The sequence below is a fragment of the Colobus angolensis genome, unplaced genomic scaffold (assembly GCF_000951035.1).
Source record: "Colobus angolensis palliatus isolate OR3802 unplaced genomic scaffold, Cang.pa_1.0 Scaffold40, whole genome shotgun sequence".
NCBI lineage: Eukaryota > Metazoa > Chordata > Mammalia > Primates > Cercopithecidae > Colobus > Colobus angolensis.
Window position 1 is genome coordinate 5,128,356 of NW_012117377.1, and position 15,201 is coordinate 5,143,556.

The 15,201-nt window shown below is 36.6% G+C and overlaps 1 protein-coding gene across 4 annotated transcripts in view; it reads right to left on the reverse strand.

Annotated features, from left to right (window-relative positions):
- CEP170 (centrosomal protein 170kDa) overlaps positions 1-15,201 on the reverse strand; it is a 130,782-nt gene that overhangs the window by 86,190 nt on the left and 29,391 nt on the right. For all 4 annotated transcript variants that reach the window (XM_011955707.1, XM_011955709.1, XM_011955708.1 and 1 more), the window contains 2 exons: positions 12,450-12,539; positions 3,617-3,695 (listed from right to left, as the gene is read on the reverse strand). In XM_011955707.1, the coding sequence (XP_011811097.1) occupies positions 3,617-3,695; positions 12,450-12,539 (169 nt within the window). The remainder of the gene's footprint in view (positions 1-3,616; positions 3,696-12,449; positions 12,540-15,201) is intronic.

Consider the following 15,201-nt stretch of genomic DNA (forward strand, 5'->3'; position numbering starts at 1 on the left):
TCTCCACAAATCAAATAGAAAACAGAAAAATTGTGAAAACCTGGTTACGCCTAAAGCTGGTATTTTGAGATGATTCTTCCCATATTCTCCACAAAACCTGTTGCTACTGAGTTCTCTATCAGTTATTAAAATGATGCCTTCCTTTTTCATATTGCTTAGGCCTAAATTCTGGTTCATCCTTGACTCTTTCTTTTACTCTACATCCAATCTAATCAGAAAATTTTATTGGCTCCATCTTCAAAATATACACTGAATCATTTCTACCTCCAGATATATCACCCTGGTCCAGACCTCCTTTATTGTTCACTAGAACTACTGCAGTAGCTTCCTAACTGGTCTCTCTTTTTATACGCCTGCCCACTTCACCTTTGGTTTTCTTTGAACAAGAGTAGCCAGAGGATCTTTTTACACATATGTCATTTATCACTCCTCTGATAAAAAAACACAAACCTCCAAAGACTACCCATTTCACTCAGAATAAAAGTTAAAATCCATATAATATCCTATGACAACTGATACATTCTGACCCCTAATATACTCAAGTTCTTTGCTGGCTCCGACCATGCTGGCTTTTCAATGCTATCCTCCAATACGTCGAACATGTCTATGCTTCAAGCCCTGTGCACTGTACGCTCATCTGTTTGCAGGACAGTTTCTCCGCATGTCCACATGGCTAACTTCTTTACTTTCTCCGCATCGTTGCCCCAGTGCTGGCTTCTCCTGAGGTCTTCATGAATATTCTTTTCAAAACTGTAACTCCCCACTTAGCGACACTAGCTCTCTGCCTCCCCCTTTCACACGCTTTTCCACAGAACTTACCATCCTCTAATACCCTCACTTCTAGTGTGTGTTGTCAGTCCCTTCGATCCCATTCAACTGTAGGCTACAGGAGGACTGTGATTATCATCTATTTTATTCACAATTATATTCCCCAAACCACTGGGACTATGCCTGGAACATAAGAGACATTTAATAAATAATTAGAAAATGAATAAACTTAGGTTTCCTTATCAGTCTCATTTTTGGCTACCTGAAGATGATCACTTTCTGAAGTTTTTCTTGATTACTGCAGCATTGTAGTACTCCTCATGAGTTTACTGTCATTTTAAAAGCTTGTATATTTCACTGAGTATGTGCTTCTCCAAATCATTTATTTCTCCAGTTAGAAAAGAGACTTACGTTGCCTAATTTTAGTCTCAATCCATGTTAAATTGCTCCTTCTATTGCTGTAGCATTTTATTTTATTTTATTTATTTGAGACAGAGTTTCGCTCTGTCAACCAGGCTGGAACGCAGTGACACAATCTGGTCTCACTGCAACCTCCGCCTCCAAGTTGAAGCAATTCTCCCTGCCTCAGCCTCCCAAGTAGCTGGGATTACAGGTGCCCGCCACCACGCCCAGCTGATTTTTGTATTTTTTGGTAGCGATGGGATTTCACCGTTGTTAGCCAGGCTGGTCTTGAACCCCTAACCTCAGGTGATCCGCCCGCTTTGGCCTCACAAAGTGCTGGGATTACAGGTGTGAGCTACCGTGCCCGGCCTGCTGTAGCATTTTAATTAAAATCATTTTTCACTCCAAAGTATAGCAGTTTTATAGATTGCCTATTAAGATTAATTTTAATTAGAATAAAGTACAAAAATGTCTTCTATCTAGTATAGCTAAATACAGGCACAAGTAAATAAATAAAATCTGCTTTTAAAATTACATCTATAATATGATTTCTGCCACTATAACAGATCCTATTTTAAAATAATAAAATTATATGAGCCTCCTCTGGGCATCCAGACAGTAGTTATGGCTCAACACTAAGTGTACAACCCTAAGAAAGCCTTTGGGACAAAACATTTGTCCCAACAATTTTAGATAGACATATTATGACCTGGTATGTAAGAGAAAAATGTCAGTTTGCTGTTAAGAAAATGGTATACTATTTGTAAAAGCATGAGGTTTCTTCCTCAATACTTTCTTCTTGATATAAAATTCAAAGTTAACTTTAGAGTTTTACTAAAACTTGAATTTCCTAGTGTTTTCTCATGATTCGAAACAGTTGATGCCAAATGGATTAAAGGAGGTACCTAAATTCAAAATATACTTCTATTTGTTCTTGATGAAACTTAGGCTGGTAGAAAATGACAACCATTCATTAAGGCTTTAATGCTAATTCTTAATTATTTCACTGATGCATATTTTTTTAAAGACTTAAAATATACACAAGTATTACTATTTAATGGTTTGGCTTTTTGTATATTCCTTTGGCTCTACAAGTGTGAACATTATAAGGTATGCTACAAAACTTTTTTAGATTTAAACTTTAAAAAGTTGTAATATTATTTTTTGTAATTTTTTTGTTTTTTTTTTTTGAGATAGAGTCTCGCTTTGTTGCCCAGGCTAGACTGCAGTAGTGTGATCTTGGCGAACTGCAACCTCTGCCTCCTGGGTTCAAGCGATTCTCCTGCCTCAGCCTCTGGAGTAGCTGGGATTACAGGTGCGTGCCACCATGAACAGCTATTTTTAAATTTTTTTTTTTGTATTTTTAGTAGAGACAGGGTTTCACCATGTTGATCAGGCTGGTCTCGAACTCCTGACCTCATGATCCACCTGCCTCGGCCTCCTGAAGTGCTGGGATTACAGGTGTGAGCCACAGCACCTAGCCTATTTTTCATAAATTTCAAGGAACAATTTTATATAGTGTTAATACATTTACTTTGGCCATCGACTCTATTTAGCTGAGACTACACTTTTTCTGCTACGGTGACAAAAGTCCATCCAAATTGCTATGCTTAATACATTCTTTATTACCAAAGTCCCGATAAAAGTAGCAATTCAAAAAAACTAAAACTCAAAAAAAAAAATTCAGCATAATATGGAATAGCTGTATTTTAATTAAATGTACTTAAGTCCTTTTTACAAAGCTTCTTGCCTACTATGAACGGAAATGTCTTCCTTCTTCTGCAATCATGCTCCTTCCCTTCACTAGAGATTCTTCACGCTACCCCATGCAATTTAATACAATCATGTTCTTGTTCAATTATTAGATTCCTAATTTTAAACATAAGAATTTTAAATACACACTAAATGCATATTGTGGATTAATCAGAGAGCGGAGGTCTTAGAAGACACAGGATATTGAAAAGTTTGTATTTAATAGGCAATATAGCTGTGATGCATTAAACAGTAACGGGAGGGATGGGAGGAAAAGTAGGTTTAAATTCTTACATTCATCCCAGGAGGCTGATTCATGCCTCATGTTCCACCTGAAAGCAATCCCTAGGCTGGACTAAAATTAAACATTCCCCTGTCCTCTCCCCAGTTACATTCTTTGATGCTCAAATTATATATGCAATAGCACTTCAGTGAGACTGCTGCTGAAACTATATAAATACAGAGAGAGAGAAAAAAAAAAAAACAAACGCTGAGTCCACCAACTTTTCCAGGATTATTTTTAGGAACAGGCATAATAACTAAAAATACATAGGTATTTTAGTATAGGAAGGCACCCAATAAATAGAAATTCTGGCATATCTGTATTCTGAATTGTGTTTCAAAAATGTTAATTTACATCACAGTAAACATATTTGAATAAATTTAATAAGTACATAAAACCATTTAAGGATATCATATCCAAATCTCAGCTTATCTTCAAGTTTCAAGGTGATATAAGTCTGTTCCGGAATCCTTACATCATTCACAAAAGTCTACAAGGAAACAAAAAAAGATGTTAGGTTACATATGAGGTATTAATTCTTACATTTTAGATAAGCAAATTCTCAAATCTGAGAGTTTAAAGTACATATCATATGGTGGCTAATACAGCCTGAGTATCATAAGATGTGCCATGCAGCCTGTAGGCTGATAAATGATTTTATACTAAGCCTTTTATCTCTATTACTGGTAACACACAAAGAACCCAGTGCTGCCAAGATGAGTTTAGGCACTTAGAATAGTTCCTAAAAATGGTGCCAAGAAAAGCTCCTAATCTAAAGCTGGCAAACCGTAAAGGGTAAAATATTTAACTGTTAATATACCATCAGGGTTTGCTCAACCCAATTTTAGCTTTTTGAGAAATTCTGACTATGTGTAAGCATTGACATTTCACTACTTTTAGTTTTGGAATTATTATAAAGAAGAAGAAGAAAATTTACTTTAAGAAAATAGAATAAAACTGAATTCAGTTTGCAATTGTCATATGGGTCCTCTGGATCCTTTTAGGAATCTGAGATACATTTTCAGGTTTCAGTGATCTTATTTTTCCGATATGTTGAAATTCTGCTATTTTATCATCCTAGTAACTATTTAATCTTTACTCATCAATTATTCTTAACAATGCTAAAAGTGACCCAAATAATAAGACAAAATAACAGAAGCAATAACCAACAAAAAATATCGTAAGCCACATTTATTATTATATTTTCTTTCTTTTCTCTCTCTCTCTCTTTCTTTCAGGGTCGCAGTGGTGCGATCATGGTGCACTGCAGCCTTGATTTCCCAGACTCAGGTGATTTTCCTACCTCAGCCTCCTGAGTAGCTGGGACTACAGGTGCATGCCACCATGCCCAGCTAATTTTTGTGTATTTTTTTGTAGAGACAAGGTCTCCCTATGTTGTCCAGGGTGATCCCAAACTCCTGGGCTCAAATGATATGCCCATTTTGGCCTCCCAAAATGCTGGGATTACAGGTGTGAGCCACCATGCCTGGCCGAATTATATTTTCTAGTGGGCACATAAAAAAGGAAACAAGATAGAGGTGAGACTAGTTTTAATAATATATTATACATTGCACCTAATATATCCAAAACAGTACCATTTCAGCAAATTATTTATATAAAAACTAACAAGATATTTCACATTCTTTTTTTTCCTTTTTTTGGTACTAGGTCTTTAAAATTCAGACTACTCCACATTTCAAGGGCTCAACAGGCACACACGGTCAGTGGCTATTGTAGTGAAAAGCACAGACCTAGAAGTATGATGCAATAGTGAAATAAATCACTATTTCATCATTCTTTAGTTATCTTACTGCAGTGGCCAAAATATTCATCATCTTTCCAAGAAGATATAAAAGACATCTGGAGATACAATCTTAATACATTTTGGGGTTTCTTTTTTCACCTATTAAGGAGCACAGCTGAAAATTCAGAATTTCTGATTTAACATTCATAAAGGCAAAGAGAAGAAAACAGACAGGAAGATATTTCATAATTATAAGATAAACACAAGAGAGTGGGATTCTAGACTACGATAATGATGCATAAGCAAAATTAGTATAACTGACTCTGTGTCTTCAGATGAAGACAGTCATAGACACATTTTCTCTAATGCAAGAATCAATGAGAAAGAACGTTTCCACGGAAAAAAAAGAAATTTTCATCCAGTTAGTCATTCAGTAAGAATCAGGCAGTATTTTTCAAAAAGAATATGAATGATTTTGGGTTTTGTGGGGATTTTGTTTTTGGGGTTCTTTCTGAGACAGGGTCTCGCTCCGTCACCCAAGACGGAGTGCAGTGGCACGGACCACATCTCATTCTGAAGCCTCGACCTCCCAGGCTCAGGTGATTCTCCCACCTCAGCCTCCTCGGTAGCTGGGACTAGAGGCTCGTGCCACCACACCCTGCTAATATTTAAATTTTTTGTAGGTGGGGTCTCACTATGTCGTCCAGACTAGTCTTGAATTCCCGGGCTCAAGCAATCCTCCCGCAGTGGCCTCCCAAAGTGCTGGGATTACAGGCATAAGCCACCGTGGCCAGCCTCATTTTAAAAGAAGTGTCATATTTTACAAGCAATATTGACAGCCTTCTTTCTTTTTTTTACAACTGTGTTCCAATACTTATTTGACATAGTATGTAAGTGGACATATTCTCAACACAATTATTTATAGAAAGGTGACTAGAAGGAAAGAGATGATGTAGACATAAAATTATTGGGTTGAGCTTCTAATTATTGTTTATAAATCTAAAAATAACAAATGTTTTGCAGTTATGGAGGAAAAAAGATGGCTATCCTATTAACAAAATTATAAGCTGTTAAGGTTTTTTTTTTTTTGAGATAGAGTCTCGCTCTTGTCGCCCAGGCTGGAGTGCAATGCAGATCTCAGCTCACTACCACCTCTGCCTCCCAGGTTTCAGTGATTCTCCTGCCTCAGCCTCCCAAGTAGCTGGGATTACAGGGGCCTGCCACCACACCTGGCTAATTTTTGTATTTTTAGTAGAGATGGGGTTTCACCAGGTTGGCCAGACTGGTCTCAAACTCCTGACCTCAGGTGATTCACCTACCTTGGCCTCCCAAAGTGCTGGGACTACAGGCATGAGCCACTGTGCCCAGCCAAAGTTTTTAAAACACTGTGTTTTGACCATGCAAGAACAAGAAGAACCAGAAATAATACACTAGAATCAACTAAAGGCACACAGTACTTGAGATCTGGAATCAGCATTTATAAGATGGATATATGTTCCAGGTGAATACATGTCACTGATGAGCAGTATATACCTTTAAATAACAGGGAAACATGGAAGAAAATTTGAGTTTGTCATGCCTAATTTTTTATTAAAATTTCAAGTTGTTTTAATTACCCTTTTATTCTTACTTTTGTAAATTATTTGTACAATATGTTTTTATTCTTTTGTAAATTATTTATACAATATGTTTTTATTCTTTTGTAAACTATTTGTACAATATGTTTTTATTCTCTTGTAAATTATTTGTACATATGTTTTTAAAAAAGGGTCCACTGGATACAGATGCTAAATGGTGATGACTATCTTTACTGGCTTACTTAGAGTTAAGGCCCTAGAATTTGCTCTAGATTTATAGAACACAGAACAAAGGTTATGCTTAACTGCCTGTGCAGACATTAAATAAACACCCAACAAGTTTTTCTTTGATAAACTGAAATTTTAAAAATTACTTTATTCTTTCCTTTTTAATTCCATTTTTATCATCTTCTATATTACTAGATTTGAGATGGCCATAATAGCTTATTTGAGAAAACTGCCCTTCCATGGTGAGGAAGTTACAGTAAAATACATAAATGGATTAGGTTATTAAACCCTCAAATTCCTATGCATAAATAGCTCTTTGTAATATGCCATAAAATAACAGTTTTAAGTCTACAAAAGAAATCAGAAAAAGTTACAATCTTAGTTTCAAGCACATATATGGAGATAGTGGAATATCATGAAGACTCTAGATTATATCTTAGAATGAGTCATTGAGTTGTCCTAAATCACAAGCTTCCAACATGTTTTACAGAAAGGTTGAAGTTGGAATACAAAGAAAATTCAAAGGCTTCTGCGACATAAACTCTAACTTCAGGTTCATTTCCAAAATGAAGATTTCAGAGTGTTTTCAAACTTATGTCTTGAGTTTACCAAAGTATTAAGAGGATACATTAATGCATTGCTTAACAACGGGGAAACATTCTGAGAAACGCATCACTAAGTGATTTACTTCACTGTACGAACATTACAGAGTTTACGGTACTTCCACAAACCTAGATAATATAGCCTACTACAGACTCAGGCTGTGTTGTATATCCCATTGCGCCTAGGGTACAAACCTATACAATACAGCATGTTACTATACTGAATATTGTATGCAATTGTAACACAGACAGGAATTTTTCTGCTCCATTATAATCTTATGGGACCACTGCCGTGTATATGGTCTGCCATTATGGGATGCATGATTGTAATTACAAAACAGGAGAAATGAGGAAAATGATGAAAAAGGATGAAAGAAAATGTTAATTTAGTAATGTCTGCTAGGCAAAAGATAAACAACTAGATACAGTATTGAAGAGGAGTGTTACAGTTCTGAAAATCTGAGCCAATTTTATTTGAAACTGTCTCTAAGAACCTAAAATACCACATTTATTCAAAAGGCCTACGATGACCTAGAAGATCCATTTAAGTTTAAGACTGCATAACTCTCTTAAATATTAAACACCTGTTGCGTGTTGAACACGTGTACTCGGCACTTCCAGAGATGAAGAAACACATAATTTTAACATGCTGCCATTTATGACAGAACTATTCCCTAAAGTCTAAGAAGGCTTAGGAAATATGAGCCAGACACAAAGTTTCAGTTCACAAAAATGCAAGTGAAAACATCTGTGAGGAAATAGTCTCCTGAAGGCCTAAAATTACCATTGGAAAAGAGAAAATTTCAAAGAGCAAGAGGAAAAATCATTTAACTACAACAAATTTTAATAGCTTAGATACAGAAAAAAAAAATGAGTTTTGTTTCTTTGTCAGTGCCATTTGAACACACCTTTAACTGGTGGTGAGGAAAATGAGGCAAAGAGAATGAAGTAATCATTAAGAGCTTGGAGTACGGAAGTGGCAATGTTGGGATTCAAACTCAGCTCTCTGAACTACAAATTCTATGAGCATTCTACATCAAGAAAGATTAGGTGCCCAAGCTAAACCAGCTCCCCAAATTCCTCCATTCAAACCACTAACCCCATAGAAGCAAACTAAACTTAAATAAATACCTATTTAATTTACATACAACTAAATGACATAATTGATAGTATAAAATCATATAGCCAGCATACATTACATTGATGATCTGGGAAAGTGAACCAGAGCACAACCACCTCAATCTCTCTGCCAGCTACAAAAGCCTCCTTTCCTTCCCTAACCTTTCCTTTCAACCTTTAGTGAAGACCATTCTCTACTCTATACCACACAGGTCTGATGCTGGCAGGAACTCTAGTGTGCAAAGGGGACACAGTGTGGCTGGAACACAGACTGCTGACGGGGGCAGTACAGCAACCAATGGCAGGCTTGGAATGGCACAGGAAGGGTGTGGCAGAGGCCATGGTGGCTACCAGAGAACTGAAGGCAAACAGGGGTTCCAAGAAAGAGAACCTTCAATGTGCGTGCAGGAAAATGGCCCATGAAAATATCAGCAACGGGCCGGGCGCGGTGGCTCAAGCCTGTAATCCCAGCACTTTGGGAGGCCGAGACGGGCGGATCACGAGGTCAGGAGATCGAGACCATCCTGGCTAACACGGTGAAACCCCGTCTCTACTAAAAATACAAAAAAAAGCTAGCCGGGCGAGGTGGCGGGCGCCTGTAGTCCCAGCTACTCGGGAGGCTGAGGCAGGAGAATGGCGGGAACCCGGGAGGCGGAGCTTGCAGTGAGCTGAGATCCGGCCACTGCACTCCAGCCCGGGTGACAGAGCCAGACTCCGTCTCAAAAAAAAAAAAAAAAAAAAAATCAGCAACGGAACCGACTGTAGCTTTCTGAGGCAGAACCACCTCATTTCTGGCGGCAATTCCACACATTGTAAATCTAGGTCCCTTGGGAGTGTATTCTGGGATAGGGTGAAAGGGGACAGCAGTGGAAATGATCATTTTTACGTTGAATTTAGTTGGTAAGTGATTTTTCTAAACAGTAACAGTGAATTCTTTGAAAAGTGTATAGGCTACAGGGTGCTAAACTTGTCTTTGCTGCTTTTCTTACCATAATAAAAATAACTTACATTTACTGAATGCTTACTATGTACTGTTGTGTTTAAAATTATTAGCTTATTTATATCTTCACAACATACACAAAACACACAACCTGTGAGTACCATTTTTTTAAAAAATTGAGGAATAGGGAACTTAGGTAACTTGTCCAAGGTGACGTCAAAGCTGGGTCCATAACCACCACACTGTGTCCCCTACCTCCAAAATTACTACTTTTAACCTGATACTTAAAGTTCTAGAATAATATGGATAAGAATAGTAAATAATCTGTGAATAATAGTCTACAAGTTCTCTTATGACTAAAATGCATGACAGTTGGTACTTCCTAGACTTTTGACATTTTCTGGCTGCTAAAGACCTTTACGGCATGTTTCTTAGGCTGTCATTTGGGTAACAGTATATTTATAATTTACGTAATGCTTGAAAGTTCTACACTAAGCACACACTCAAATGTCCTGTTACATTTAATCCTCATAACAACACTACAGAACAGGAATTATTTCATCATTTAATAGCTGAAGCAAGATTCTGCACTGCATCTTTGCTTTCATAAACCTCAGCTCGTAACACGTTTACACACTTTGGAAGGCCGTATATATGAGGAAACTGAATTTCAGAGAGATTAAGTGATTTGTCCCAGATTACACTGAAACTCAGATAAATAACATATCTGAGTTTCAAATCCTGATACTGATTTCTAACTCAAAATGCAGATGTTGCTCTCCATGAGTTAGTATCTTTCACAGTATTATTGAGTATAATCAAATTATAAGAAAGATATCATTCACATTTCACCTGATTATTTTTGGAACCAACGCCAAGTAATTTCCATATTTGATCATAGTCTTCCCACTTACTATTTCCACAATAATAATGGAAAGACCTGCAGACGAGCACTGTTCATCTGTTGTCAAGATGCAACTTTCTAGACTTAAAGACAATATGACATTGTTAAAATAATCCACATATGGAAGTTAAAATTGTTCACTATAAATTCTTCAAGTAGAAAATTAATTCAATTCCACTCAAGGAAGATTGACTGGGTTCATGCACTGTGCAGAACTCTCTGCCAGGCACTGTGTTCACAGAAGCAGAAGGCACATGAACTTATTCAGGAGCTCATAATTCAGCACAGCTACAGAGGTATGAAAGTAGATTTAACACCAGGCTAATCAAGCACACAAAGGCTTATGGGTGTGGAGAAGGAAGAGAGAAACTCTAGCAAAGAGGAGAGGAGTTGAGAATCAAAATTGCTAACATTCATGCCTACTGTTACAACAGCTTCTACCTACTTTGCTCATGTCTGTTAATTTTAACCCTTTCAACATGTCAACATCAGCAGGTTAAAATTCCTAAGTAAACAGGCCTCTGTTTCATCTCTTCAAAAAGAAGTAGAACTTGAGCTTTACTTTAAAAAATGTGTACAACTTTTATGAATGGCAAGGGAGATGGGAGAAATAGTAGACTGAAGAAAATCGAACAAGTTATTTGAAGAAAGACATAGTATAGCAGGCAGACTGCTGTTTTGGAAGAAGAGCAAGAGAAAATGTAATGATGGAGCATCAATCTGAAAAGGTGAATAATGCCAAATGTGAGAGATTTCAAGGCAAACATGAAGAACGTACACTTAATTCTATGTGCTTTGAGAAAAAAAAAGCTTGAATAAAACCGAGAACAAAAAAAAAGTCTTGAATAAAACCAACAGAAAAACATGCCTACAAAAAATTTGTATTTATCTCAAAGAATAAATATAAAAGTCCTTCAGTAGCAGGTCAATTCAGAATTGGTAAAAAAAAAAAAAAAAGTATTACCATATTTGCCAAATTTCTGCATGTTCTTGTATATAATGTTTGATGCACATTTGAAAAGCATGAGTAGCCTGAAGCAGTTGGGATACACTTATTTCTGTTAAATTCACTTCAAGAATTTCAACAGCACAGACATGAACCACACAGTATCTGCTTGTGTTTGCAGAACCATAAGAAAATGAAGAAACTGAAATAAGAGAAATAATTCAATACTTTAGCATTCTTTTTAGTTTGTGGCTACTTATATTATGTCAAATTTAGAAAGACCAAATGAAGAAATAAGAAAAAATTCACTTCAGTAACACAAAAATATATTCAACGTATGAATTCCAAGAATAATGAATACTGGTGTTTAGATAACGTACTATATTTGTGAAGGCAAATAGTTATGTTGTTTCACCTTTTTTACTCTAGCAGAGAAAGTTGTCTACTCTCCGGCACCTTTCTATCTTTCTTTTCTTTTCTGTTTTTTTTTTTGGAGATGCAGTCTCACTCTGTCACCCAGGCTGGAGTGCAGTGGTGCCATCTTGGCTCACTGCAACCTCTGCCTCCTGCCTCCTGGGTTCAACTGATTCCCCTGTCTTAGCCTCCTGAGAAGCTGGAACTACAGGCATGCGCTACTACGCCCAGTTAACTTTTGTATTTTGTAGTTTTAGTAGAAACGGTTTCACCATGTTGGCCAGGATGGTCTCGAACTCCTGACCTCAGGTGATCTCCCCACCTTGGCCTCCCAAAGTGCTGGGATTGTAGGTGTGAGCCGCCGCGCCTGGCTCCATCTGTATTTTCTAAAGTTAACCATTACTTCCCTGTCGTTGAGAGTACTTTTTTGCATTCTTACTGCCATGACTTTTTACCATTTTCCCTCATATAAATTACAGCCATATAGTGAAGTCCAGCTTAGGTTCCAGCTTCTTAAAGAAGTCTTCTTTAGCCATCACAGACAATGACAACCACCTTCTGGACTCATCTGCTTATACAGTTTCTTTGGAATATGGGCTAGTTTCATATTCTACTGGATGGTCCCCAAAGTGCTATGTACCTGATAAGCACTCAAAAATAAAATACAAATTAAAGAAAAAGAAAATGTAGCTAGGAAAAGTAATCTGATTTTTCTTCTTACAATATTAAACAAATGTTCCAAGAAGACAAAAAATAAACCCTTAACTTACCCCATTTAGACTGCCCAAATCTTTCACTAGATGTTCATCCGTAGAGGCATCATAGTTGATGACAGCATGTTGCTTATCCACACTACGAGACTGAAAGAAATTTTTTAAGTTAATAAATACAAGAAAATACTAGAATAAATACCAATCACATTTTGGCTAGACACTAGCATTAACAGAACAGTAAATATACAGAAATATCAAAGTTAATGTGGATTAAATGATATCAAAATAGTGCCACTATACAACAAAAATTTTTAGCATCACTCCCCAAAGAGGAAAGCATTGAATTTGAAAGATATTCTTTTCTACTACATTCACATGTTCTACTATTGAGAATTTACATCAGCTGACTTTGTTGAATGTATTAATTTTTTTAAATTTAAAACTGTTACAGAGAAATCATGTGAATTATAATTTTACCATGTTTTATATATCTTACTGTAAAAAAATTTACCTTGTAGGATTTTCTTCTTTCAAAACTAAAAATGAGCATAAACTATATGAAGAGTCCAAAGACTTAGAGGAAAAGAGATACAATATGATATGTTTCAGAGCAGAATTATCTTCACCTAAAATATGGGTTCTAAAGCTGGAATTCACGGGACAGCTCTAAGAGGGAAAAGGACTGGAAGTCAAAAAAAGGTATTTTAATGGCAAACTGTGGTTTTTGAAAATTGCTGTTAAGTTTCTTTTAAAGTTTTCTCTCTCTTTCTCCAGAGCTTAGCAAGTTGTCTGCAGATGGAAGCACCCGAAAGAACTATAAGCCTGTGGAAGCGGGTATTGAAAGGAAATATCATTATAGTCACAGAAGAAACAGTCTGTGAGCCTGTGAGCCAATGAATCGGAACTTGATCACCGTGTATTATGGGGTTACTGTGTGAACCTTGGTATACTAAAAGCAAAGGGAGTATCAAAAATGGGGAACAGACATGACTTCCAGTTTCTGCTTCAACATGCAAAGAATTTGAAGTCATCACTCCCATCTTCATAATAAGAAAAATGTTGAACAAACTGAAAACCAAAAACTCATCTTACTTTTATCAGAGACTTGAGGTCACAAGGCAAACTACCACCCTGAAAAGTAGAGAGACAAGCAAATACAGAGAGAATCACAGCTTGCCCGCAGCAGAAGCCACCGTGAGAAACGGCAACCGGCAGGACAACTTAAAGGTGAAGTGATTAATTGCTGGAGACTTGAGGGTGGACCAACTTGAGATTTTAAAAAACTCCTGCATTAAATCTAAAAATTACTTAAAATTCATTTTTGTCTTCATTGTTTTAAGTTTTTTTTTTCTTCTGGTTAAGCTAAAGAAATACTAAATTCAGTTCTTAAGTTGGTAAGAAGCAACATAGCACCACTCAGCAAAATAATTTCACCACATTGTCGATTTATCAAGTTGATCTAGTCTAAGGATAAAACCTCCAAATGTTGTAAGAGAAGTGAGATTTCAAGTACATGTAGGCTCTCAATAAATACTTAATGGATCCTCATAAATAATCTGTCTCTGAGGAAAAGAGTACACAGAAAAAGGGCAGAAATCCTTTGGACAATGGACTGAAATTCAAAGAAAAAACTCAAATTAGAGTTGAGAAAAGGTAAATTCCAAAGTAAAGTGAAACGCTACTATTAGATACAGGAATAAAGGAGTCGAACAGCTGCTCATGGAGCCAGAGAATGGTGGCTTTCAACGGAGTGTGATAAACACACATCAGGGATATTGAGAAAAAATGATATGGGGAGGAAGTAATTTAGGACAGGCTGCTTCGCTATGTCTACAACTTGTTTGAAATCTGGAATATCCTTAATCTACAGTGTACCCTGCTCTCCAACTGCTTATGGTGAACACTAACGGTACATAAACACCTACAGCAAAAGATAAGAGCACACTTAAGAGAACAACAGAGTCCACAGAGTCGAGTGAGACGCCATTACAGCTCCGGGGATTAGGGAGTGAGGAGTGGGCCTGTTATGTGGGATCCCAAGAATATATCGTTTGTTTGTTTAATAAAGACAGTAACAACTTTTCAAGAAGAGTAGTCAGGAACTCAAGGCAAAGAAGATCAGTTTAGTATTCACAGAATAAGACAACCCCATTTGTGTAACTATTTTTTAAAATAAGCAGCCAATGAAAAAAAAATCCTATGTTTTTACTTATTATGAAATGTATATAAAGTATCAATGTGTTTCAGCACCCACCACAGGAATTAAGCAGAAGACCAAGATTACAGAACATAGTATGTAGTGACTGGGTCAAGGAAAACTGAGGGAACAGGAAGAATATGTAATGGGTATCTAACCACTTAAGCATTAATCTGTTTTCATTTCTACATAATCAAATTCACATGTCCTCTAAATTAAGCTGAACCAGAAGGTGCATGACAACTTGATGTTCACAACCCACTTGGATATTTCAATGAAAATTTAATAAAAATCCCTCAGAAATATATAATTTACGTCCTAACAAAGACTGCTAACTTAATCACGTTTCTGATACTAATGGGAAAACCTTAGCTGATCTGAGCATAAAACTGCAAAGACAGACAATTTTGACCAGGCCTTTTCTCCTGTTAAACTTCTGGTGAGAATGAAAGACTCTAGTCCCTGTCCTTTTACAGCAGGGGTGTCCAATCTTTTGGGTTCCCTGGGCCAATTGGAAGAAGAAGAATTGTCTTGGGCCACACATAAAATACATTAACAATAGCTGATGAACTAAAAAAAAAAAAAAATTACAAAAAAACTCATAATTTTTTT